Here is a 27317-nt window from a genome sequence, read left to right as displayed (position 1 = left end):
TTAAAATCGTGGCCGATGGAACTGTACGTGTGGCGGGGCCTGGAACCGCTGGTTTTGAGCCACCGCTCGAGTGAATTTCTCCCCCCATGATGTTTATAATGAAGTAAAATCTAATAATTATAACCGTGTTCTGTTACATTTCAATGAAACAAAACTGGTCTCTGCTGCAACAAATGTTCGAGACACTTGTAAAACCTCCAAAAACCCGTCACATCTTCAGCATAGGAGAGAAAAGTAGAAATAGTGAAACCCGCCTCTGACTAACGTCCCATCCTGTCTGACACTGTTCACTATCACACCGCCCCTCAACAATACAGCTTCACAGATGCTGCAGGCTGATCGGCGGAATGGAAGCTGATATCACTTATGCAGAACTGAAGTTCTCTCAATCTTCTCTGAAGCAACAACTTCCAGCACCTTCTCCCAGTAATGCAGGTACCTGACCCACCTGTTCAGTCAATAGTAACGTAGCTTTAATGTGACCAGGCTGTTATTTTAGTTTCACTGTGATGCTCTGCGGACAGGAATGTCCCATTTTATTTCTCATCTTTTGAACTCGTGCCAGTTTATCTCTGAGATTCTTGAGAGTGTCGGAGTGGCACCGAAGTCACAAAGGGCCACGGAGGTTCCAGGTAGGAAGCCTGTTCTGCTCAGAGTTTGCTGATCCGGGACACGGTCCTGACAGCGAAATATTAAGGATCGGAGGGCTCTTGTTTTAGGGAGGAGGGTGAGCGAGGATTGGAGCTGCGGGTTTGCCATCCAGTTACTCTGGCGGGACACAGTGGGTGAGAGGCCCTAATGGGAGCTGCATTGGACGGGATTCCCTCAGGCTTAAATATTCAGACAACGCTCACTGACTGGCTCCTACAGGAAGAATGACCGCTCGGGCCAGCGACCAGAAACATCACCGATGTCAATAAAACAATGTTCAGATCTGATTGAGCTGAGGGTAAAGGAGGGTTTTTGGGTGGTGGTATTTTAAGTATTTTAAATATATATGTTTGTGTGTAAATAGTAACTCAATCTGGCACTATATTTCAAGCAGTTATTATTCTCAGTGAGACAAAATATAATGCTGTCCTGTTGCAGTTCACCATGACCTTTGTTAATTTCTGCACTGGAACAAAAGAACACGGCAACATTGGAAACAGGAGTAGGCCATTCAGCCCCTCAAGCCTGCTCCGCCATTCAATTAGATCATGGCTGATCTGCACCTCCACTCCATTTACCTGCCTTTGATCCATGTGCCTTGATACCCTTACCGAACAAAAATGTCAGTCTTCAAATCCCCGTTTGTCCGAGCATCAACAGCCTTTTGGGGGAGAGAGTTCCAGATTTCTACCACCCTTTGTGTTAAAAGGTGCTTCCTGATTTCACTCCTGAATTGCCTAGCTCTAATTTTAAGATTGTCTCCTTGTTCTTGATTTCCCCCATCAGAGTAAATAGTTCCCCCGTATCTACCCTATCAAATCCCCTTAATATTTTAAACACCTCGATCTGATCACCCCTCAATCTTCTATACTCCAGGGAATACAAGCCTAGTTGATACAACCTGTCGTCGTAATTTAACCCTCTAAACCCCGGTATCATTTTGAGCCTCAGTATCATTCACTGCCAGGAAGAGTAGCCACAGCCTTTTGTGACTGAAGTGAACCTTATCTTGTTGAAGATCTTGTTTTGGACGTTAATTTTGTACAGAACCAGGAACTTGCGGTAATCGTTGTTTCCCCTAACTCTCTTGTGGGCTGCAGTGACTTCCTGATTTAATTGTATGTTCATGGTTTAAAACAGAAGTTTCCTGGGACACAGCAGAACAAAGGGAAGTTGCAACATATTTACTATAAACATTTTATAATTTGCTTACCAACTGCTCATTATTTCACAACTGCTTTAGAAAAAGAATCCTAATTTGCAAATAGAATCATAGAATGGTTACAACACAGAAGGAGGCCATTTGGCCTGTCGAGCCCATGTGGCTCTCTGCACGAGCAGTCCAGCTCGCCCCACACCACTGCCCTTTCCCCGTAGCCCCGAGATTCTTTTTCCTACAAGTACTTATCCAATTCCCTTTTGAAAGCCATGATTGAATCCGCCTCCACCACCCATTCAGGCAGTGTATTCCAGATCATAACCAGTTGCTACGTAGAAAAGTTTTTCCGAATGTTGCCTTTGGTTCTTTTGACAATTACCTTAAATCTGTGTCCTCTGGTTCTCGACCCTTCTGTCAATGGGAACAGCTTCTCTCTGTCTACACTGTCTAGACCCCTCATGATTTTGAACACCTCCATCAAACCTCCTCTCAACCTTCACTGCTCTAAAGAGAACAACCCCAGCTTCTCCAATCTACCCACGTAACTGAAGTCCCTCATAAGATCATAAGAAATAGGAGCAGGAGTCGGCCATACGGTCCCTCAAGCCTGCTCCGCCGTTCAATCAGATCATGGCTGATCTTCGACCTCAACTCCACTTTCTCACCCGATCCCCATATCCCTTGATGCCCTTCGAGTCCAAAAATCTATCCATCTGAGCGTGACTATATTCATTTACTCAGCATCCACAGCCACTCGGGGGTCACGTAACTATTTAGCATGGAGGAGTCTCGTTCATTGTCGGAATGAACAAGACAAATCGCTCCACCAACTAAGAACGGCCATGCACCACCAAGAGCTGTCAATCCTTTCCAAATCTGGGCCGGGTGAGGTACCCCGTGTTTTTTTTTCCTGTGATTCATCCCTAGAACCATTCTGGTAAATCTTTTCTGCACCCTCACTGAGGCCTTCACATCCTTCCTAAGGTCCGGTGCTCAGAATTGGATACAATACTCCAGTTGTGGCCGAACCAATGTTTTATAAAGGTTCATCATAACTTCCTCGCTTTTGTACTCTATGCCTCTATTCATAAAGCCAAGGATCCCAGATGGTTTTTTAACCACTTTTTCAACGTGCCCTGCCACCTTCAGCGATTTGTGCACATATACCCCTGGGTCTCTCTGTTCCTGCAACCCCTTTAGAATTGTACCTTTTAGTTTATATTGCCTCTCCTCGTTCTTCTTACCAAAATGTATCACTTCGCACTTCTCTGCGTTAAATTTCATCTGCCATGTGTCGGCCCATTCCACCAGTCTGTCTATGTCCTCTTGAAATCTATCTCTATCCTCCTTACGTTTCAGTACCCTTCCAAGTTTTGTGTCATCTGCAAATTTTGAAATTGTGCCCTGCACACCCAAGTCCAAGCCAGTAAGATATATCAAGTAAAGCAGTGATCCTAGTACCGACCCCTGGTGAACACCGCTTTATACCTTCCTCCAGTCCGAAAAACAACCGTTCACCACTCCTATCTGTTTCCTGTCACTTAGCCAATTTCGTATGCATGCTGCCACCGCCCCTTTTATTCCATGGCCTTCAACTTTGCTGACAAGCCTATTATGTAGCACTTTATGAAGTGCCTTTTGGAAGTCCATATACACCACATCAACTGCATTGCCCTCATCAAAAAACTCAATCAAGTTAGTTAAACACAATTTGCCTTTAACAAATCCATGCTGGTTTTCCTTGATTAATCCACGCTTGTCCAAGTGACTGTTAATTTTGTGCCAGATTTTGTGCCAGATTATCGTTTCTAAAAGTTTCCCCACTGGTTAAACTGACTGGCCTGTGGTTGCTGGGTTTATCCTTACACCCTTAATTGAACAAGGGTGTAACATTTGCAAATCTCCAGTCCTCTGGCACCATCCCTGTTTGTCAGGATGATTGGAAGATTATGGCCAGTACCTCCGCAATTTCCACCCTTACTTCCCTCAGCAACCTAGGATGCATCCCATCTGGACCAGATGATTAATCTACTTTAAGTACAGCTAGCCTTTCTAGCATCTCCTCTTGATCAATTTTTAGCCCATGGACTATCTCAACTACCTCTTTTGCTGTGACTTTGGCAGCATCTTCTTCCTTGGCAAAGACAAATGCAAAGTATCTATTTAGTACCTCAGCCATGCCCTCTGCCTCCATAAGCAGGTCTCCTTTTTGGTCCCTAATCAGCCCCACCCCTCCTCTGACGACCCGTTTACTATTTACATGCCTATAGAAGACTTTTGGATTCCCTTTTATGTTAGTTGCCAGTCTATTCTCATACTCCCTCTTTGCCCCTCATATTTTCTTTTTCACTTCCCCTCTGAACTTTGTATATTCAGCCTGGTTCTCACTTGTATTATCAACCTGACATCTGACATACTCCCTCTTTTTCTGCTTCATCTTACTCTCTATCTCTTTTGTCATCCAGAGAGCTCTGGCTTTAGTTGCCCTACCTTTCCCCCCATTGTGGGAATGTACCTGGACTGCATCTGAACCATCTCCTCCTTAAAGGCCACCCATTGTTAGACGACAGTTTTGCCTGCCAATCTTTGATTCCAATTTACCCGGGCCAGATCCGTTCTCAACCCACTGAAATTGGCCATCCTCTAATTGGGTATTTTTACTCTAGGTTGCTCCTTGTCCTTTTCCATAGCTAATCTAAACCATATGATACTATGATCACTGTTCCCCTCCCGACACTTGCTTCACTCGACCCACCTCATTCCACAGAATCAGATCCAGCAATGCCTCCTGCCTCATTGGGCCAGAAACGCACTGATCAAGAAAGTTCTCCTGAACACACTTAAGAAATTCTTCCCCCCTCTCTGCCCTTCACACTGTTACTATCCCAGACTATATTAGGATAATTGAAGTCACCCATTGTCACTACTCTATGGTTCTTGCACCTCTCTGTAATTTCCCTGCAAATTTGCTCCTCTCTATCCTTCCCACTAGTTGGTGGCCTATAGAATACATCCAGTAGTGTAATGACACCTCTATTGTTTCTTAACTCTAACCAAATGGAGGTCATCCTCTCTCTCCAGCACTGCAAGATTCTCTTTAATTGATACTGCCACGCCCCTTCTTTCTTTCCTGAACACTTTGTATCCCGGAGTATTTAGTACCCAATCCTGCCCTTTTTTGAGCCAGGTCTCCGTTATTGTCGCTACAACATATTCCCATGTGACTATTTGCGCCTGTAGCTCACCAACCTCATTTACCAAGCTTTGTGTGTTTACACACATGCACTGTGAACCTATCTTAGACCTTCTTGTATTCTCTCTTTGTCTGATCCCATCTATTACTGTACTATTTCTAAACCTAGTGCGATCTGTCGCTCCCAATCCTTTGTGCACCTTGTTTCTCCTTTCCAGTTCTACATCCTGGTGCCCATCCCCCTGCCAAGTAAAAACAAAAATGCTGCTGCCCGCTAATCAATCAGTTAAAGCCCTGTCTGATGTGACACAGAAAAATACAGGTTACAGGATGAACGACACAGGATCGAAAGGGAACGAGACAGCTCAGCAAGTGCTGAGATAGATGAGAAGGTGTACGAGACAGGTGAGAAGGTAAACTAGGCACGAGAGGCTGAAATGAAGGTGAGGAAGAAAAGGGAATAGGTGAAGTTAACAGGTAGGAAGGTAAATTAGACGTGACACAGTGACCCAGACAGGTGAGAGCTGTTTGATTCAGGTGAGGCAGTGAACAAGACAATTGAGAGATTAACGATTCAGCTGACAGGGTCATCTGGACAGGTGAGACTTAATGATTCTATGACCTAGACAAGTAACATGGTGACAGAGACAGGTGAAATGGTGAACCAGGCAGGTGATAAGGTGAAAACATTGAACTAGACAGGTGAGAAGGTGAACTAACCAGTTTAGTGTGAGGCCTATTCCGGTGAGAAGGTGAACTAACCAGTTTAGTGTGAGGCCTATTCCGGTGAGAAGGTGAACTAACCAGTTTAGTGTGAGGCCTATTCCGGTGAGAAGGTGAACTAACCAGTTTAGTGTGAGGCCTATTCCGGTGAGAAGGTGAACTAACCAGTTTAGTGTGAGGCCTATTCCGGTGAGAAGGTGAACTAACCAGTTTAGTGTGAGGCCTATTCCGGTGAGAAGGTGAACTAACCAGTTTAGTGTGAGGCCTATTCCGGTGAGAAGGTGAACTAACCAGTTTAGTGTGAGGCCAATTCCGGTGAGAAGGTGAACGAACCAGTTCAGTGTGAGGCCTATTCCGGTGAGAAGGTGAACTAACCAGTTTAGTGTGAGGCCTATTCCGGTGAGAAGGTGATTGATACAGATGAGCAGATGAACTTGAATAGTGAGAAGGTGAGCTAGAAAAGTGAGAAAGTGAACAAGACAGAACAGAAGGTGAACTAGATTAAGTGAGAAGGTGAAAATTGTCTGGTGAATAGGTGAATGACACAGCTGAGATGGTGATCGAGACAAATGTAGACGGTGAGCATGATGACGATTGCAGAAGGCTCCTCAGGGCATTGCTTGCTGAACTATTCAACTCCATCTATCACGGGCCGCGGCTCTCCTCATGGTGGAGAAGATCCCTGTATTCTGGATCCTGAGGTAAACCAAGTGCTTCTTCCAGGGGGGCCTTTCCGGGTCTTCAGAGGACAGGCTGAGTTTCCTCAAGGTGTCGCGTGCCGTCAAACCTGGACATATGCCAAACAGCGATTAACGCCTTATGACACCTCGGGAAGGTCATATTACTGACCTGACTATTTGTGACATGTTCACACCACCGATTATGCCACTGGCCCACTGCATCAATGTTTGCCTGGTGGGCTTGTGAAACGGTTCAAGTCTCTGATGTATACAGGAGAACTGGTGTGATGCAGATTTGATACAGGCCAAGCTTTGTTGGAAGCGGAAGATGTGATGACCATATTTTCTTGACCATGTCCACCATCACCTGGCGCATCAGAGCAGTTCTGCATCGTATTTGATCTAATAGAGGTCTTTAAAATTATGAAGGGGTTTGATATGGTGGTCGTAGAGAAGATGTTTCCACTTGTGGGGACCATAAATATAAGATAGTCTCTAATAAATCCAATAAAGAATTCAGGAGAAACTTCTTTACCCAGAGAGTGGTTAGAATGTGGAACTTACCACCACATGGGATAGTTGAGGCGAATAGCATAGATGCATTTCAGCGGAAGCTAGATAAATACATGAGGGAGAAAGGACTAGAAGGACGTGCTGATAAGGTTAGATGAAATAGGGTGTGAGAGGGGGTCGTGTGGAGCATAAATTCCAGCACAGACCAGTTAGGCCAAATGGCCAGTTTCTGTTTTGTAAATTCTATGTAATATTTCTGGGATGCTTCAACATGACTCGTGGATCAGTGATCCTGGATACAGGAATCGCTCCACCCAATCCACAGTCTTACCTGAAATCTCTAGATTAGGTGGAGGTGGGAGAAAGTGGCTGAGTGACTGGATCTGTGTCATCATCCAGTTAACTTGTAAGCCCAAGGAGCCAGTTATAAAGTCAACTGGAGAATGAGAAGTTGAACAAGGCAAGTGAGAAAGTGAACTAGCCAGGTAAGAAGGTGAACTAGACAAGAGATAGGATTGAATAGGCTGATGATCTAAGCAAGTGAGAAGGTGAATTAACAGGTGAGTATGTGAACTGTTCAGGTGAGTCGATAAACTGTACAGTAAAAAGGTGAATTAGCAGGTGAGAAGGTGAAGAAGACGAGTACGATGGTGAACAGGGCAGTTGAGAAGGTAAACGGGAGCCCAGTGGTTGTGGTTCTGAGCTAGAAACCTAGAGACCAGAAATTGAAATCTCACCAGGACAAACTGTTCAAATTCAATTCAATCAATCTTGGAATTTGTGCAACAGGCCCAAATAGCCAGAAAAGCTTCCAGATTGTCTTAAAAAAAACAATCATTTCACAGAAGGACCCTGCCCACAAATCAGTCTGGTCTACACGTGAGATATTGAATTAGTAAAGTTAGAAGGTGAAATAGACAACGTGAAGGTGAAACAGACGAGGGAGGAGGAGGCCTATGCAGGTGGGATGTTGAACTGCACAAGTGAGAAGGTGAATTTGAGAGTCTGGAATCTGAACTGGTGATGAGGTGAATTCGACAGATGGGCAGGAGAACAAAGCAAGTGAGGAGGTGAACTGGATAGATGAGAAGGTGAGGCATAAATGTTCAGAAGGTGAACTAGACAAGAGAGAATGTGCACCTGACAGGGGAGAGGGCGCACTGGACAGGGGAGAGGGCGCACTGGACATCCCTGAAGGGCGATTATTACAAGAGAGAAAGTAACCTAGTTATGAGATGAACTGGGAAAGTGACAATGTTCCTTGGTGGGTGAGAAGCAGATCTAGATGAATGAGTTGGTGTAGTAGACAGATGTGAAGATAAGCCAGATGAGTGAGAATATGATGTGCACAGCTGGGAAGATGAACCAGACAAGGGAGAGCGTGAACTTGGCTTTTGAGAAATTGCAATAGAAAGGTAATGGTCCAGAATTTACTGCCCAAATAACGGTGAGGCTAATGACGCTCACCATTATTTATGCATTTTTTTTATTCGTTCATGGGATGTGGGCATTGCTGGCGAGGCCGGCATTTATTGCCCGTCCCTAATTGCCCTTGAGAAGGTGGTGGTGAGCCGCCTTCTTGAACTGCTGCAGTCCGTGTGGCGAAGGTTCTCCCACAGTGCTGTTAGGTTGGGAGTTCCAGGATTTTGACCCAGCGACGATGAAGGAACGGCAATATATTTCCAAGTCGGGATGGTGTGTGACTTGGAGGGGAATGTGCAGGTGGTGTTGTTCCCATGTGCCTGCTGCCCTTGTCCTTCTAGGTGGTAGAGGTTGTGGGTTTGGGTGGTGTTGTCGAAGAAGCCTTGGCGAGTTGCTGCAGTGCATCCTGTGGATGGTACACACTGCAGCCACTGTGCGCCGATGGTGGAGGGAGTGAATGTTTAAGGTGGTGTATGGGTTGCCAATCAAATGGGCTGCTTTGTCCTGGATTGTGTCGAGCTCCTTGAGTATTGTTGGAGCTGCACTCATCCAGGCAAGTGGAGAGTATTCCACCACACTCCTGACTTGTGCTTTGGAGATGGTGGAAAGGCTTTGGGGAGTCAGGAGGTGAGTCACTCGCCACAGAATACCCAGCCTCTGACCTGCTCTTGTAGCCACAGTATTTATGTGGCTGGTCCAGTTAAGTTTCTGGTCAATGGTGACCCCCAGAATGTTGATGGTGGGGGATTCGGCGATGGTAATGCCGTTGAATGTCAAGGGGAGGTGGTTAGACTCTCTCTTGTTGGAGATGGTCATTGCCTGGCACTTGTCTGGCGCGAATGTTATTTGCCACTTATCAGCCCAAGCCTGGATGTTGTCCAGGTCTTGCTGCATGCGGGCACGGACTGCTTCATCATTTGAGGGGTTACGAATGGAACTGAACACTGTGCAATCATCAGCGAACATCCCCATTTCTCACCTTATGATGGAGGGAAGGTCATTGATGAAGCAGCTGAAGATGGTTGGGCCGAGGACACTGCCCTGAAGAACTCCTGCAGCGAAGTCCTGGGGCTGATTGGCCTCCAACAACCACTGCCATCTTCCTTTGTGCTAGGTATGACTCCAGGCACTGGAGATTTTTCCCCCGATTCTCATTGACATCAATTTTACTGGGGCGCCTTGGTGCCACACTCGGTCAAATGCTGCCTTGATGTCAAGGGCAGTCACTCTCACCTCACCTCTGGAATTCAGCTCTTTTGTCCATGTTTGGTCCAAGGCTGTAATGAGGTCTGGAGCCGAGTGGTCCTGGCGGAACCCAAACTGAGCATCGGTGAGCAGGTTATTGGTGAGTAAGTGCCGCTTGATAGCACTGTCGACGACACCTTCCATCACTCATCCATAAATCACACGGCAACTTCAAGCGAGGGGCAGATGCGTGGTGAAATGGGAAAATCGGGAAGTTGCTGTCCGAGATGCGCCGCTCCACCGTTGACTTCGCGAAACAGCATCTCGCTGTCTGACTCACCATTCAAATACATTGAACAGCGTGAAGTTCCTGTATTTGTGTGGGTGATAGGAACTAAACTCACCACAGAAAGTTAGGGCTTGTCCATTTCAGTCTAAGTACCAATTTTAATGGCGTGATAAATCTTAATTACTGCCGAACAATCTCTCTGGCACTGAAAATTAACTTTCACCAGTGTGGAGTCTCAGTCCTTCAGCTTGTAATTGTTGGAGATTTCTTTTAAAAAAGTTAAACTGAAACTTTTTGTTTTAATTTTTCTTTCTGTCTGTTTTTTCTCTCTCTTAATTCATTCTTTCATTTCCCTCTCTTGATTTCGCTTTCTGTACCTGATTTGACATTGAATTCACTATTCTCACTCACATTTCCTGGTTCAGACTCTGCACTGTTCATTAACGATGCTTCAATTTGATTGATGAAGGAGAAACACAGTTGCTTGTCCTGTTCATAGAAGTCCCAGATGCCCTGTAGAGGGCGCTGCGCTCTTTGGATCTCTCACTCACAGCAACTTGCTGTTCAAAAGCTCATGGAAACTGAACGGGCACAGGCAAGTCTAACGAACGATGGGCGCCGTTTGTTCGCTGGCTACAGTGAATTGTGGCCCATTACGGTGAACTGGGAAGGGGAGAAGGTGACTGAGGCAGGTAAAGAGGTTAAGCAGAGAGGACAGAAGGTGAACTACGCCGGGTGGGGTGGGTTAAAATCGCCCCTTTTCAACTTGCTGCCCGAGCATAAAACTGGGATTGTGAATCGGCACCAATTATAGAAACCTCCTGATTTCCATTTCCACCGATTTCAGATTTATCCCCGAGGGGCAAATTGAAAATGTCCCTCAATATCTCGAAGTCTGGGGGGTCATTTTAAATTTCAGCGATGATGTAAAATGGGCGGGAGTATAATAGGCGGTGGATCTGATATCACCCGTTTTACACCATCGCTAAAAGTTAAAATTACCCCCTGGGATTTACTTTCCAAACAGAACAAGCTCAGTATCCCCGGCATTCCCAAAAAACATAAACTGCTCATACACAAATACTACAACTGTCCTTCATCAAATTCTCTGTCTCTCAACACGGGACAAAACATTTCCTGATTACCAAATCCATGGCCTTAAAATGATCAATTCAGTGCTCCTTTCTTCCTTTATATAAATGTTTTGTGATTTGTGTCATCAACAAATTAAATTTGTTGCTCATTATTTTTTGGCTCTTGAAAGTTTCCTGAACTCCTCTGATTTAAATGATCAGCCCAGAGCCGTGTACATTCCAGTGCTTTTGTTCCATTTTTTCATTCGCCAAATCATTTCTCATTTTAGATACCAAGAAACCTGCCTCCTGGAAGGTGCCGGCGATAGTCCTTCTGGTCATCTGCTTTGTTCTAATTGCAGCAATTGTTTCACAAATAACAGCTGGTTAGTAAAATTAATGTTATTATTTTTCTCTTCATCACTTATTCCGAACTTGTCCTGGTTTACGTTGGTGACCCAACGGGGGAGGAGGGGTCATTAGAGCTGTCTCTGTCCCATCAAAATAATCCCAGGAAATGTACAACACAGGTTAGATACAGAGTAAAGCTCCCTCTATACTGTCCCATCAAACACTCACAGGGGCAGATACAGCACGGGTTAGATACAGAGTAAAGCTCCCTCTATACTGTCCCATCAAACACTCACAGGGGCAGATACAGCACGGGTTAGATACAGAGTAAAGCTCCCTCTATACTGTCCCATCAAACACTCCACAGGGGCAGATACAGCACGGGTTAGATACAGAGTAAAGCTCCCTCTATACTGTCCCATCAAACACTCCACAGGGGCAGATACAGCACGGGTTAGATACAGAGTAAAGCTCCCTCTATACTGTCCATTGAACACTCCCAGGGCAGGTACAGCACGGGTTAGATACAGAGTAAAGCTCCCTCTATACTGTCCATTGAACACTCCCAGGGCAGGTACAGCACGGGTTAGATACAGAGTAAAGCTCCCTCTACACTGTCCCATCAAACACTCCTAGCTCAGCTGCAGCATACATTCAATCCAGACGGTTTCCCTGTGAAATACGACCCGGACTGATACACTTCAGATTTAATATGGAATAAATTTCCTCAACAATCGTTCCTAATCAGGTAGAGCAGGGATTAAATGCAGATTATCATCTTCATTACAGTGTCCCAAAAAGCAGGTTGGAAGCAATGTAAAGTCTCGAGATACAGTTTCTCCCCAGAATATTTCACAACTCTTGCTATCGTTTTATTGAAGTCCACAGATGCCTGTCAGTATTTGTAGTTTTATATAATTTCAAAGGATTTCAGAAGCAGTGAAACAATATATCACCAGCCGTGTTTTATAGTTTATCCCAGGTTACTTGTTTATTTCACATTAATTGTGTGTTATTCTTTTCACATTGTAAAGAGTTTCTCTTATTTTAAGGATATCTCACCCGCAAGGAACTTGAGACGACATTTACGACCCTGGAGAAACTGAACCACAATTTTACACACCTCCAGGAAAAATATACACAACTTTGGATGAGGTTTTGTGATCAGAATCGTGCTCCGGGTATGTATAATAATTATTCATATTTCAGGAATCTATTCATCCATCCACCTATTCACATAACCACCCACTCATCCATGTCCCCACCGATTCATTCCATTATCCATACATACACACCCATCCATCCATTTGGTTATTTACTTATCTGTATATCTATCTACAACAACAATTTGCATTTAAAAAACACCTTTAATGTAGTAAAATGTCCCAAGGTGTTTAGTTCCACCCTCGGAGGTGAAATTAAACTTCAGTTTGTGCAGATAAACAGGCCGTAGAGGATTGGCCGCCCGCCCCCTATTGAAGTCCACAGAAGGGAAATCGGGCGTGTGTATAACGGGCGGTCGATCCGCTCCCGTCAGTCGCACCCCCCGCCCTGGTTTAATTTTACCCTCTATGTATCCATTCTCTGTCTCTCTCATATCCTTTTATCTATCCAACTAGCAATCCATCAATTTGTCTATTGATTCATCTCTCTGTTTATGTTTCTATCTGCCCATCTATTTCTCTCTCTATCCATCCCTCTATATAATCCAATTATTTCTCTATCTCTGGTGAAATATGCCAACAAGATCTGTTGTCTTGCAGAGTGTGATGAGATCTTTTGTCCGAAGGAATGGAAGTTTTTTAATGGAAGTTGTTACTTTTTTTCAACTGAACGACGAAATTGGACTGAAAGTGCGAAGTATTGCAGTGGGAACAAATCCCATCTTGTGGTGATCACTAGTCAAGAGGAACAGGTGAGAGTTCATCGTACCGTGAGAATATAATATCACTTTAATTAGACCAATGATTATGGGGTAGACATTTTGAGCCTGCTCTCGTCAGCCTGCGATGTTTGATATCATTAAATAAATGGATGAAGAACTGTGTGCAGAGGAGCAAAGAAGTGGAATTTCCCCGCTGGGGAGATTTTGTCTTCACCACCTGAGGGGTATGGGGCGGTGTCTATAACGGGCGCTCGATCTGCAATGCCAATTCTGTGGGACTGGCGGCAGGTCAAATATCACCCCGTAGACTCCCCCGGCATGGTGAGGTATAAATTCGGCGCAGCAGTAGCGCAAAACGGGCGAGAGAGAATCGGCCGCCCATTTTATACTCCACCTGATTTTCATTTTCATTGACTTCAATGGCGGGGGATGGAACGGGTGGTGGGGGGCGGGGGGGTGAAATGGGCGGCCGATTTACGATCACTCGGTTTATGCCACAGCACAAGATGAATTTATACCCCATATTTCCATACTCCCAACAGATTAGCTATCAGATTTCCTGTAGGAATCAGACAATGCTGGAATGCTGGAAATACTGAGCAAGTCAGGCAACATCTGTGGAGAAAGAAACAGAGATCGTTCCAGGTCAAAGACCTTTCCTGTAGGACTGTACAAAACGAAGTTAAGAGTTCCAGTGTTACACACAGTCGCCACACTCTCATTCAGACACACACAGGTCAGACACACACAGGTCAGACACACACTCCACTTTCCAACAAACCAATGAGAGGATACTAGCAGGAGCCCATTCTCTTCTAAAGAGAAGACCATTCCGATGTGCACTCTAACTGCCACTGTCTCTATTTCTACCTCCTTTTCTATCTCTGCCTCTCTCTGAGTTGTAACCATTCTTTTGTCTTCTATTGTTACAATATATTTACAGTTATTCATCTCTTCTTCCTCTTACCTCGATGCCCCGTACATTCTCCCCACCCCGCTCTATGAATCCGCTCTGCATTTAAATCCAGGGTCATCACCTCCTTGTGGTCACGCTCATTAACCCCAAGATCTAAAACCATGGACTTCTCAGCTCTCTCCATATTTTAGGTTCCAGCCTTAGCTCAGAGTTAGCACAATCACCTTGGAGTCGAAAGGTCATGGGTTTAAGTCCCACTCCAGAGATGTGAGCACGGAATCCAGTCTGATACTCCAGTACAGTACTGAGGGAGTGCTGCACTGTCAGAGGTAACGGCTTTCGGATGAGACGTTAAACCAGAGGAGAACTGAAAATGGCCATAAGAGGGGCAAAGAGAGTGTATGAGAATAGATTAGCGGGAAACAAAAAGGAACTCAAAAGTCTTTTATAAACATATAGATACTAAAAGGGCAGTCAAAGGAAAGGTAGGGCCGATTAGGGACCAAAAAGTAGATCCTCTTGTGGAGGCAAAGGGCATGGCTGAGGTACGAAGTTGATACTTTGTGTCTGTCTTCACTAAAGAAGATGCTGCTGCCAATGTCACGGTAAAGGAGAAAGTAGTAGAGAAATCGGATAGGATAAAAATAGATAAAGAGGAGGTGCTAAAAAGGTTGGCAGCGCTGAAAGTAGGAAAGTCACCCGGTCCGGATGGGACGCATCCTAAATTGCTGAGAGAAGTAAGGGTAGAGAAGCTGAGGCTTTGGCCACAATCTTCCAATCCTCCTTAGATATAAGAGTGGTGTCAGAGGACTGGAGGATTGCAAATGTTACACGTCTGTTCAAAAGAGGGGCGAGGGATAATCCTGGTAACTACAGCCAGTCAGCCTAACGACAGTGGTGGGTAAACCTTTAAAGACAATAATCCGAGAAAAAATTAACAGTCACTTGGAAAAATATGGGTTAATAAATGACAGCCAGCGTGGATTTGGTAAAGATAAATCGTGTTTGACTCACTTGATTGAGTTCTTTGATGAAGTAACGGAGAGGGTTGATGAAGGTAGTGCGGTTGATATTGTGTAAATGGACTTTCAAATGCTGTTTGTTAAGTACCACATGATAGACTTGTTAACAAAATTGAAGTCCATGGGATTAAAGGGGCAGTGGCTGCGCAGATACAAAATTGGCTAGGGGACAGAAGGCAGAGAGTCGTGGATAACGGTTGTTTTTCAGACTGGCGGGAAGTATACAGTGGTGTACCCTTGGCCAGGAAAATTCTATCGATCTCAGATTTAAAATTATTCATTGAGCTAGCATCTACTGCTTTTTGTGGGAGAGAGTTCCACACTTCTCCACCCTTTCTATGATGAAGTGTTTCTAACTTCTCTCCTGAATGGCCGTGCTCTGATTTTAAGGTTATGTCCCCTTGTCCTAGACTCCCACCAGCGGATAAAGTTTCTCTCTATCTACCCTATCCTTTCAAATCCTAAAAACCTCAATCACATCACCCTTTAACCTTCTATATTCCAGGAATACAAGCCTAGTGTCTGTAATCTCTCCTCATAATGTAATCCTTGGAGCCCTGGTAACATTCTGGTGAATCTGCGCTGCACCCCTTCCAAGGCCAATATATTCTTTCTTAGATGTGGTGCCCAGAACTGTGCACAGTGCTCCAGATGTGGTCTAACCAGGGCTTTTATAGCTGTAGCAAAACTTCCTCCCTTTTATATTCTAGCCATCCAGTTATAAAGGCCAACATTCCATTATCATTTATGATTTTTTTTTACCTGACCGCTACATTTTAGTGATCTGTGCACATGGACACCTGAATCTCTTTGAACCTCCACTGTTCCTAGATTTTCACCATTTTAAAAAATACTCGGATCAATCCTTTCTTGGTCCAAAATGGATGACCTCACATTTTCCTGCGTTGAAATCCATCTGCCACAGTTTTGCCCACTCACTTAATCAATCAATGTCTTTGTAATTTTAAGCTTCCCTCTACACTAATTACGATGCCACCAATCTTTGTGTCATCGGCAAACTTGGATGTATGGCTCTCTATTGTGTTGTCCAAGTCATTAATAAAATAGTGAATATTTGAGGCCCCAGCACAGATCCTTGTGGGACACCACGAGTCACTTTCTTCCAATTCTAGTACATACCCATTATCCCTACACTCTGTCTTCTACTGCCTAACCAATCCCCTAACCAGGTCAATTATTTGCCTTCAATTCCATGAATTTTAATTTTAGCTAACAGTCTCTTATGTGGAACCTTATCAAATGCCTTCTGGAAGTCCATATAACCCACATCCATAGACATTCCCTTGTCTCCTACTTCAGTTACTTCCTCAACAAATTCAATTACCTTTATTACACATGAGCTACCCTTTATAAATTCATGTTGGCTCTCCCTAATCAGCTCAAATTTCTCTATGTGTTCAATCTGTCATTACTTAATTATATATTCCAATAACTTCCCCACAACAGATGTTAGACTAACAGGTCTATTATTTCCTGATTTCTCTCTCTCTTACCTTTCTTAAATAATGCAGCTACACATGCAATTTTTCAATCTAAAGGGACAATTCCTGAATTGAGAGAGTTTTGGGAGATCACGGCTAAAGCATCTGCAATTTCCTCACCTACTTCCTTTAAAACCCTGGGGTGGAAACCATCAGAACTTGGGGATTTGTCAGCCTTTATGCCATTATATTTTCCAATACTGTTTTCTTGCTTATGTTAACTTTAGTGAGTTCCAGTCCTTGACTTATTATTAGTTTCCCTGGAATGTCAGGTATATTATCCTCTTCCTCTACTGTGAAGACTGACACAAAGTAACCATTTAACAAATCTGCCATTTCCTTATTTTCATTTGCAATATTACCCACATCTGTTTTTAAAGGACTCACATTACCCTTGACTACCCTTTTTCTTGTAATATAGTTGTAAAATCTTTTTGTGTTAATCTTGTTACCCTTAAAGTTTCTTTTCGTCTTCCATTTTTACGGCTCTTACTATCTTTTTTGTCTTCCTTTGCTGTTCTTTATATCTCTCCCAGTCCCCTGGATCGACACAATTGTTTACACTTTTGTACGCTAAATCCTTTAGAATTATCTTATCTCTCACCTCTTTTGTCCACCATGGCTGTTTTATTTGGGAAGTCGAGCTCTTGCCCCTTATGGGTATACTCTACTTGTGTATTAAGCGAAATTATTTTTTGAACAACTCCCACTGTTCATCAATAGTTTTACCTGATAATACTTTCGACAAGTTTTCTGCCGTCAGTCTCCGTCTCATCCCTTTGAAGTTAGCAAAATCTAGAATCTTAGTAATTGTGTTACATTTCTCCTTCTCAAACGTAACATTGAATTTGATCATATTATGATCCCCCATCAGATAAATTTTCCATTACTGTTAGATTATTAACCAAGTCTGGCTCATTGCTCATTACTAAATCTAGTATATCCTGCCCTCTAGAACACATTGTTCCAGAAAACTCTCTTGAATGCACTCTAAAAATTCATGACCTTTCTGACTTGAGCTACTCTGCTCTTCCCAATCAATATGAAAATTAAAGTCTCCCATTAAAACAACTCTGCTTTTGCGACATGCCTCTCTAATCTCTGAATTAATACATTCTACCACTTCATTGCCGCTGTCAGGATGCCTGTAGACAACTCCCATTATAGTTTTAAGTCCTCTCTTATTCCTCAATCCTTTTTGAGACTGGGATTTTTCTCCTCAGAGCAGAGAAGGTTAAGGGGAGATTTAATAGAAGTGTTCAAAATTATGCAGGGTTTTAATACAGTAAACAAGGAGAAACTGTTTCCAGTGGCAGAAGTGTTGGTAACAAGATTTAAAGTAATTGGCAAAAGAGCCACAGGGGAGATGAGGAGAAATTGTTTTAAACAGCGAGTTGTTATGATCTGGAATGCACTGCCTGAAAGGGTGGTGGAAGCAGACTCAATAATAACTTTCAAAAGAGAGTTGGATAAATACTTGAAGGGGAAAAATTTGCAGAGCGATGGGGAAAGGGCAGGGGAATGGGACGAATTGGATAGCTCTTTCAAAGGCACAATGGACCAAATGGCCTTCTTCTGTGCTGTATCTTTCTATGATTCTATGATGCTATGAAACCAAGGCTCTATCTGCCCTCTCAGGTGGGTGTAAAAGATCCCATGGCACTATTCGAAGAAGAGCAGGGGAGATCTTCCGGCATCCTGGCTATTACTTATTCTCAACCAACATCACTAAACCAGTTGATCTGGTCATTATCTAATTACTGTGGTGTCCTGCTGTGCTCAAACTAGCTGCTGCGTTTCCCCTCATTTCAAAAGTCACTAATCTTTAAATGTACTTAATTGGCTGTGAAATGTTTTGGTGCGTCCTGAGGTCGTGAAAGGCGTTGTATAAATGCAAGGTCTTTCTTTATTTAGGAACATAAGAACATAACAATAAGGAGCAGGAGTAGGCCATACGGCCCCTCGAGCCTGCTCCGTCATTCAATCAGATCATGGCTGATCATTGACCTCAACTCCTCTTTCCTGCCCAATCCCCATATCCCTTGATTCCGCCAAATTGCAAAAATCTATCTCTCTCAGCCTTGAATACACTCAATGACACAGCATCCACAGCCCTCTGTGGCAGAGAATTTCAAAGATTCACAACTCTGAGTGAAGAAATTCCTCCTCATCTCGGTCTTAAATGGCCGACCACTTATCCTGAGACCATGCCCCCTAGTTCTAGAATCTCCAGCCAGGGGAAACAACCCCTCAGCATCTACCCTGTCAAACCCCCTCAGAATCTTATATGTTTCACTGAGATCACCTCTCATTCTTCTAAACTCCAGAGAATATAGGCCCATTCTACTCAATCTCTCCTCATAGAACATCCCTCTCATCCCAGGAATCAATCTAGTGAACCTTCGTTGCGCTGCCTTTAAGGCAAGTATATCCTTCCTTAGATAAGGAGACCAAAACTGTACACAGTACTCCAGGTGTGGTCCCACCAAAGCCCTACACAATTGCAGTAAGACTTCCCTACTCTTGTACTCCAGCTCCCTTGCAATAAAGGCCAACATGCCATTTGCCTTCCTAATTGCTTGTTGTACCTGCATGTTAACTTGGTGTTTCTTGTACGAGGACACCTAAATCTCTCTGAACACCAACATTTAATAGTATCTCACCATTTAAAAAATATTCTGTTGTTCTATTCTTCCGACCAAAGTGAATAACCTCACATTTCCCCACGTTATACTCCATCTGCCACCTTCTTGCCCGCTCATTTAACCTGTCTATATCCCTTTCCTCCTCACCGCTTACTTTCCCACCAGCTTTGTATCGTCAGCAAACCTGGATACATTACGCTCGATCCCTTCATTTAAGTCATTAATATAGTTTGTAAATAGCTGAGGCCCAAAACTGATCCTTGTGGCACCTCATTAATTACAGCCTGCCAATCTGAAAATGACCCGTTTATCCCTACTCTGTTTTCTGTCCATTAACCAATCCTTTATCCTTGCTAATATATTACCCCCAACCCCATGAGCCCTGACCTTGCGTGAGAACCTTTTATGTGGCACCTTATCAAATGTCTTTTGAAAATCCAAATATACTACATGCACTGGTTCCCCTTTATCGACCCTGCCAGTTACATCCTCAAAAAACTCTAATAGATTTCTCAAACATGATTTCCCTTTCATAAAACCATGTTGACTCTGCCTAATCATCTAATGATTTTCTCAGTGCCCTGTTACCACTTCCTTAATAATGGATTCCAGCATTTTCCCGATGACTGATGTCAGTCTAACTGGCCTGTAGTTCCCTGTTTTCTCTCTCCCTCCTTTCTTGAACAGCGGGGTTACTTTCCTTTCTTTCTTTTTTCTCTTCCTCCTACAATCAACACATTTTTTTAAAAGTTGAACGTCACATACTCACTGTTATTTAATTGCCTTGTCTCCTTCCTTATTGTCTATAACCATTGAGCAGTGTTACACAATAAGCACTGACCCTGCTCCTAGTTTTTCAATTAATAATAATCTTACAAGCTGTGTAATATTTTCACATTCCCTGAAGGATTTTGTTAAGGGCGGATATTATGCACATTGGATTGGATTGACGGACGAGGAAAAGGAAGGCACCTGGCAATGGGTGGATGGTGCAGGCCCGCTCTCTGAACCTGAGTGAGTACTGAGAGGTGTGAGTGAATGGAGGGGACGCAGAACAATATTCCCGGGAAACTGGGTGGTGCAGTGACCTCGGCTCAGTGATCTTCGGAGCTCGACCTCAAATCCAATCAGATTCCCGGAATAAAATCCCGTGTGTTTGTCGGTTCCAATGTTCACTGTGTGATTAGTCTGCACAGTCTGACTGTACAAGGAACAGTCTGGGCTTCATTTTAACTTCAGGCGATAGTGTAAAACGGGCGATATCGGATCGGCCGCCCGTTCTACACCTCCCACCATTTTCCTTTCCAATTGTCTTTGTGAAAATGTTAAAATTAGCCCCTGGGCCAGGGGTGGGGCCTGAAAAACCATTCTGGGCTGAATGTTCACTTTTACCGTCGGGATAAAACGGGCGGGAGCGAATCGGCCGGTGGTTTTACATTCTGTACGATTTTAATCTCCACTCACTTCGATGGGAACGACTATCGAGCGGAATGTCAGCCGGGCGGCCGATCTCCTGTCACCCGTTTACCGTCGGGCGGGAAGAATGAAAATGAACCGCACGGCGTGTAGTTCCCGACTGAATTATCAACTGCAGTAGGAAATGATAAAAGGATATTTAACTCTTCACTACCGAACACTATAACCCGTGCACTATTTTACCTGTAACACCTGCACTACCGCAGCCCGCGCACTACCGTACCCCCACGGCCCGCGCTCTACCGTACCCCCACGGCCCGCGCTCTACCGTACCCCCGCGGCCCGCGCTCTACCGTACCCCCGCGGCCCGCGCTCCACCGTACCCCCGCGGCCCGCGCTCCACCGTACCCCCGCGGCCCGCGCTCTACCGTACCCCCGCGGCCCGCGCTCCACCACGCCCCCGCGGCCCGCGCACTACCGTACCCCCGCGGCCCGCGCACTACCGTGCCCCCACGGCCCGCGCTCTACCGCGGCCCGCGCTCCACCGCGCCCCCGCGGCCCGCGCTCCACCGCGCCCCCGCGGCCCGCGCTCCGCCGCGCCCCCGCTCCACCGTACCCCCGCGGCCCGCGCTCTACCGCGCCCCCGCGGCCCGCGCTCCACCGTACCCCCGCGGCCCGCGCTCTACCGCGCCCCCACGGCCCGCGCTCTACCGCGCCCCCGCGGCCCGCGCTCCACCGTACCCCCGCGGCCCGCGCTCCACCGTACCCCCGCGGCCCGCGCTCCACCGTACCCCCGCGGCCCGCGCTCTACCGTACCCCCACGGCCCGCGCTCTACCGTACCCCCACGGCCCGCGCTCTACCGTACCCCCGCGGCCCGCGCTCTACCGTACCCCAGCGGCCCGCGCTCTACCGTACCCCAGCGGCCCGCGCTCTACCATATTCTATAACCACTGTAACTTATAAGTTGAGTAGCGTGGGAGAGGGGACCTGAGCGGGAGGCCCAGGAAACGCTCCCTATTAAAGGCTGAAATCAAAACCAAAAACTAATGGAGGAGTGAGGCCACGGGACAGCGGGCAGGTGGTTGGTTGGTGAGTGTTGCCGCTTTTTTTGCTCTCTGATCTCGGGCAGTCGTTCAAACCAAGAGCTGGGAAACTATAACTCGCTGTTATTTTATTAAATTCATAACTTAAACTAGATAAACTAACTTTTAATAGAACTAAAAATATCGAGTGAATAAAGACTTTATCTAATTAACGATATAAATCAAGGTTAGAGAGAGATGGCAGGACAGGTGGTGGTTTGTCGTCACTGCAGTATGTGGGAGTTGGTGGAGACCAGCAAGATCCTGAGCAACTACATCTGCAGTAAGTGTTCACAACTCGAGGAACTTCGGCTCAGAGTTGATGAGCTGGAGTCTGAGCTGCAAACATTGCGATGCATCAGGGAGGGGGAGAGTTATCTGGACACTTTGATCCAGGAGGCAGTCACACCCCTTAGTTTAGATCGTAGTTTAGATTTGGTCAGTGGTCAGGGATAGGAGGATGTGACTGTGAGTCAGGCAGGTATGGGGACCCAGGGTGTAGTGAGGGAGGAGCCTCAGCCCTTGACCTTGTCCATGAGGTGCGAGATACTTGCTACCTGTGTGAATGAGAAGAAAGACTGTGGGGAGGATGGGCAAACTGACCACGGCACCGTGGTACAGGAGGCCATTCAAGCGGGGGGAGTAAAAAGGAATGTGGTAGTGGTGGGGATTAGTATAGTCAGGGGGATGGCGACTGTTCTCTGCAGCCGCGACCGGGAGCCCGAAGGCTGAGCTGTCCACCCGGTGCCAGGGTTAAGGATATCTCCTCGTGTCTGGAGAAGAACTTGGAGCATGAGGGGAGGATCCAGCTGTTGTGGTCCACGTAGGAACCAACAACATAGGTAGGACTAGGAATGAGGTTCTGCTGAGGGAGTTTGAGGAGCTAGGGTCCAAATTAATAAGCAGAAGCTCAAAGGTAATAATCTCTGGATTACTACCTGAGCCACACGCAAATTGGCAGTAGGTCGAACAATTCAGAGAGTTAAATGCGTGGCTCAAAGAGTGATGTGGGAGACAGGGGTTTCAATTCATGGGGCACTGGCACCAGTACTGGGAACAGAGGGAGCTGTTCCATTGGAATGGGCTCCACTTAAACCGGGCTGGGACCAGTGTCCTGGCGAATCGAATAACTAGGGCGGTAGATAGGGCTTTAAACTAAAAAGTTGCAGGGGGGCGGGATGGTTTCAGGAAAGGGTAAATTTATAAATCTAAAGAGAAAAGTCAGATGTAGCAATTTGGCTAAAGATAAGCAGAGTGTGTCAGGAAGAGACAGAGAGTTTTGAGGTAATAATGCGTCAGTGAATAAGGTCACATCAGAGTAAAAATGTTAAAAAGTTAAAATTAAAGACGATTCATTTGAATGCATGAAGCATTCGTAACAAGATAGACGAATTAATGGCACAAATAGAGATAAATGGGTTTGATAATGGCCATTACTGAGACGTGATTGCAAGGTGACCCAGGTTGGGAAATGAATATTCCGGGTACTTGACTTTTGGAAAAGAGAAACAAAATGGAAAAGTTGGGGGGTGGGGTAGCCCTGATAATAAAGGACGACATTAAGATAGCAGTGAGAAAGGATCTTGGCTCGGAAAATCAGGAAGTAGAATCAGTATGGGTGGAGATAAGAAATAACAAGCTGCAGAAAATATTGGTGGGAGTTGTTTATAGGCCGCGCTACAGTAGTTATACTGTTGGACAAAATATTAACCAAGAAATGAGAGGAGCTTGTAACAAAGGTAATGCAATAATCGGGGGGACTTTATCATCTCAATGTGGATTGGGCAAATCAAATTGGCAAAAGTAATTTGGAGGACTAGCTCATAGAATGCATTCGAGACGGTTTCCTAGAACAATACATAAGAACATAAGAAATAGGAGCAGGAGTAGGCCAATCGGCCCCTCGAGCCTGCTCCGCCATTCAATAAGATCATGGCTGATCTGATCCTAACCTCAAATCTAAATTCATGTCCAATTTCCTGCCCGCTCCCCGTAACCCCTAATTCCCTTTACTTCTCGGAAACTGTTGATTTCTGTTTTAAATTTATTTAATGATGTAGCTTCCACAGCTTCCTGGGGCAGCAAATTCCACAGACCTACTACCCTCTGAGTGAAGAAGTTTCTCCTCATCTCAGTTTTGAAAGAGCAGCCCCTTATGCTAAGATTGTGCCCCCTCATTCTAGTTTCACCCATCCTTGGGAACATCCTTACCGCATCCACCCGATCAAGCCCCTTCACAATCTTATATGTTTCAATAAAATCGCCTCTCATTCTTCTGAACTCCAATGAGTAGAGTCCCAATCTACTCAACCTCTCCTCATATGTCCGCCCCCTCATCCCCGGGATTAACCGAGTGAACCTTCTTTGTACTGCCTCGAGAGCAAGTATGTCTTTTCTTAAGTATGGAGACCAAAACTGTATGCAGTATTCCAGGTGCGGTCTCACCAATACCTTATATAACTGCAGCAATACCTCCCTGTTTTTATATTCTATCCCCCTAGCAATAAAAGCCAACATTCCGTTGGCCTTCTTGATCACCTGCTGCACCTGCATACTAACTTTTTGATTTTCTTGCACTTGGACCCCCAGATCCCTTTGTACTGCAGTACTTTCCAGTTTCTCGCCATTAAGATAGCCCTGATACGTGGTGGAATCAACCAGGGAACAGGCCATTTTAGATCTTGTCTTGTGTAATGGACCAGGGTTAATTAGTAATCTCATTGTAAGGGATCCTCAGCGGCAGGGTGATCATAATATGATAGAATTTCACACTTAATTCCAGAGTGATGAACTCAAGTCCGAAACTGAAGTCTTAAACTTAAACAAAGCCATTTAAATAGGTATGAGGGGTGAGTTGCCTCAGGTTACTTGGGAAATTAGATTAAAAGATATGATGGGACATCAACAATGGTGAACATTTAAAGAAATATTTCATAATTCTCAACAAATATACATTCTATTGAGGAATAAAAACTCCATGGGAAAAGTGATCTGTTCATGGCTAACTAAAGTTAAGGATAGTAGTAGATTAAAAGAAGAAGCTTATAATGTTGCGAAGAAGCGTAGTAAGCCTGAGGATTGGGAGAGTTATAGAAATCAGCAAAGGATGAGCAAAAAAATTGATAGAGGGAGAAAATCTTATTTGAGAGTAAATTAGCAAGTAATATAAAAACAATTGTAAGAGCTTCGACAAGTATATAAAAAGTAGGAATAAACGGATCATTTTCAGGTTGGCAGGCTGTAACTAGTGCTGCATAATCACTAACAAACCATTAACTCCCATACTTCAGTACCCTAGAACCCCTACATTACCGTACTCTTATAACCACTACAAGGCCATACCCTATAACCTCTGCACTAACATATACAGGTTATAGGGTACCTACAGAACCGTACCCTATAACCCCTACACTACCGTACCCTATCAACCTATATCCTCTAAACTACTGTACCATATAACCCCTAAACTACTGTACCCTATAATCCAGACACTACCATACCCTATAACCCTTAATCCTGGGTACCCTATAACCCTTAATTCCCCTTACCCTATAACCCTCAATCCCCCGTACTCTATAACCCCTACACCAAGCCCTATAATCCCTACATTACCGTTCCCTATCATCACTGCACCAGTGTATCCTTTAACCCCTACACTAACATCCCCTATAAACCCTGTACTTCTGTACCAATGAGAAATGCTCGTTACTATTGGCCAGTAATTCCCTTTGTGGTTCTCCCCATTGGCCGACAGTAACCTCGGAGAAGATCCGCAGAAACCCCCAGATATTCGGTAATTCCTCGGACCTGCTCCCAATTCACTACCGCCCGTTTTGTGCCACGGCCCATGGTGAATTCACCCCCAATGAGCTTTGACAGGCTCTGTCCGTAGGACCCAGCAGAGCAGATCCTTCCCTCTCCTGTACTGATGGCCCTAAGACGTGTGGGGCTGAATTTCCTCCGGACTCTCCCACTCTGCTGCTGTAACTTTGCCTGACGTCCATTTAGACACGTGAATGGGGTTTCCGCCGAAATCCCACCAAAGTTACGGCAGCGCAGTCGGAGAACCTCAAACATTCACCTCATTGGTTTGCAGCCGAGGCCACTGGGCAGCGATTGGGATTGGGTCAGGGGTCTGAATCCACCCTGTGCTCAGGGATGACTGAGGATAAATCCATCACCCACCACCAACCTTTCCAATCAGCTGACTCCAGACAAGCCAGCACTGGAACCCAGGGCCTTCTGTTCCTGTGCAGCACATTAGCCCCTGGAAAGGGGACTGAGCCCCTGAGACACCTACAGTGCCGAGTGATTGAGGTTATGAGGAGGTCAATTTCTATAACTGAGGAACTGGATTCCAATCGGAGACAACTAAATATTCACTTCCATTTAACTAAAAGGAATATTTCCCCCGCACTTATTTGTGTGGATCTTTGATTGGTCCCTACAGATTTTGGCGCAGAGGTGAACCGAACAACCACAAGAGCGCACACTGTGAGGATGAGAACTGCGCCACCACCGATTACTGGGGCTGGAACGACGATTGCTGCGTCACGCGTTGGAAATGGATTTGTGAACGAAAATCAACCGCTCTTGTACAGCGTTAGTTTTGTGGATGTCGCTGTGAGTTGAACAGAATCAGACAAAGAGACGAACAGCGGAAGTGCCCGACTCGCCTGATGATTTCTGTCCTTTTTTCATTAAAACCCGAGAATGCCAGAAATGTACAGCAGGTCAATCAGAGAGCTGAATGTTCCTGGAGAGCCCCTTCCACAATATCCTGAGTCGGGCACTTTCTCCTGCAGGCACTGACTGATCAGCTCCACATTCCCAAGACACTTGCTCTATTTCAAGATTGCACAATTTAAAAACTTTCCCTTTGGTTATTTTAGTCTCTATAAACTTTCGGGTTTATTGAACCAGATTGACCCAAATCAGAGCCCCTCTCTGTATTAGTGAGGCTCGGTTGGATGCAGGCTGATTGTGAAGGATTTATGGAGAGTGTTGTCTACACAACCGTTTGGATAACTGATGTCGACTGACTCCACTTTGATGATCAACGGCTGCTCCTGAAAGTGTCTCAGATTCACTTATTTTGGAGATTTAAGTGATATTGTCACCAAACACCTTCCACATTAACACATCACTGGCAGAATTCAAATAAATCAATTTTGTTAATGTCAAGAAAATTGAGAAGTTTTTATATTCAAGAAAAATAATTTGTGTTGAGCTGTCCAATAAAGTCTTGGTTACTTTCTGCAAACACCGTATAAGGATGTCCTAAATACCCGTCAATGTTCTCCTGTAAATGGTTCATCCGTCAAATTACCAGAGAATATTTAAGACAGAATCTGCTTTATTAATGTTTCTGATGGTGAATGTGTGTACTTGATGCAGCGAGTGACGCAGAGAGACAGTGGATGAGGGATTTGGAGATGCACAACTGAGTCGAGTGGGTGATATAGAGAGACACCAACAGAGGGAGAGAGTGAGTCATAACCGACAATAATGAGTGATACAGAGAGAGGCAGCAGGAGATGGAGGTAGAGAGGGATGACTGAGAATAATGAGTGACACAGAGAGACACTGCGAGAGAGGTCGGCAGAGTG

At 45.1% G+C, this 27317-nt stretch overlaps 1 protein-coding gene across 1 annotated transcript; it reads left to right on the top strand.

The window, feature by feature from the left end:
• Window positions 1-236: 236 nt before the first annotated feature.
• LOC137302352 (CD209 antigen-like protein E) lies at window positions 237-26897 on the top strand. The gene is made up of 6 exons (XM_067971986.1): window positions 237-435; window positions 11179-11274; window positions 12292-12420; window positions 13003-13154; window positions 20117-20223; window positions 26159-26897. Exons 1-6 carry the CDS (start codon window positions 348-350, stop codon window positions 26313-26315), a joined length of 729 nt encoding a protein of 242 aa, XP_067828087.1. The 5' UTR covers window positions 237-347; the 3' UTR covers window positions 26316-26897.
• The last annotated feature ends 420 nt before the right edge of the window (window positions 26898-27317 follow it).

The sequence above is a fragment of the Heptranchias perlo genome, chromosome 35 (genome assembly GCF_035084215.1).
Source record: "Heptranchias perlo isolate sHepPer1 chromosome 35, sHepPer1.hap1, whole genome shotgun sequence".
NCBI classification, from domain to species: domain Eukaryota; kingdom Metazoa; phylum Chordata; class Chondrichthyes; order Hexanchiformes; family Hexanchidae; genus Heptranchias; species Heptranchias perlo.
This window is presented reverse-complemented; position numbering and strand designations above follow the sequence as displayed.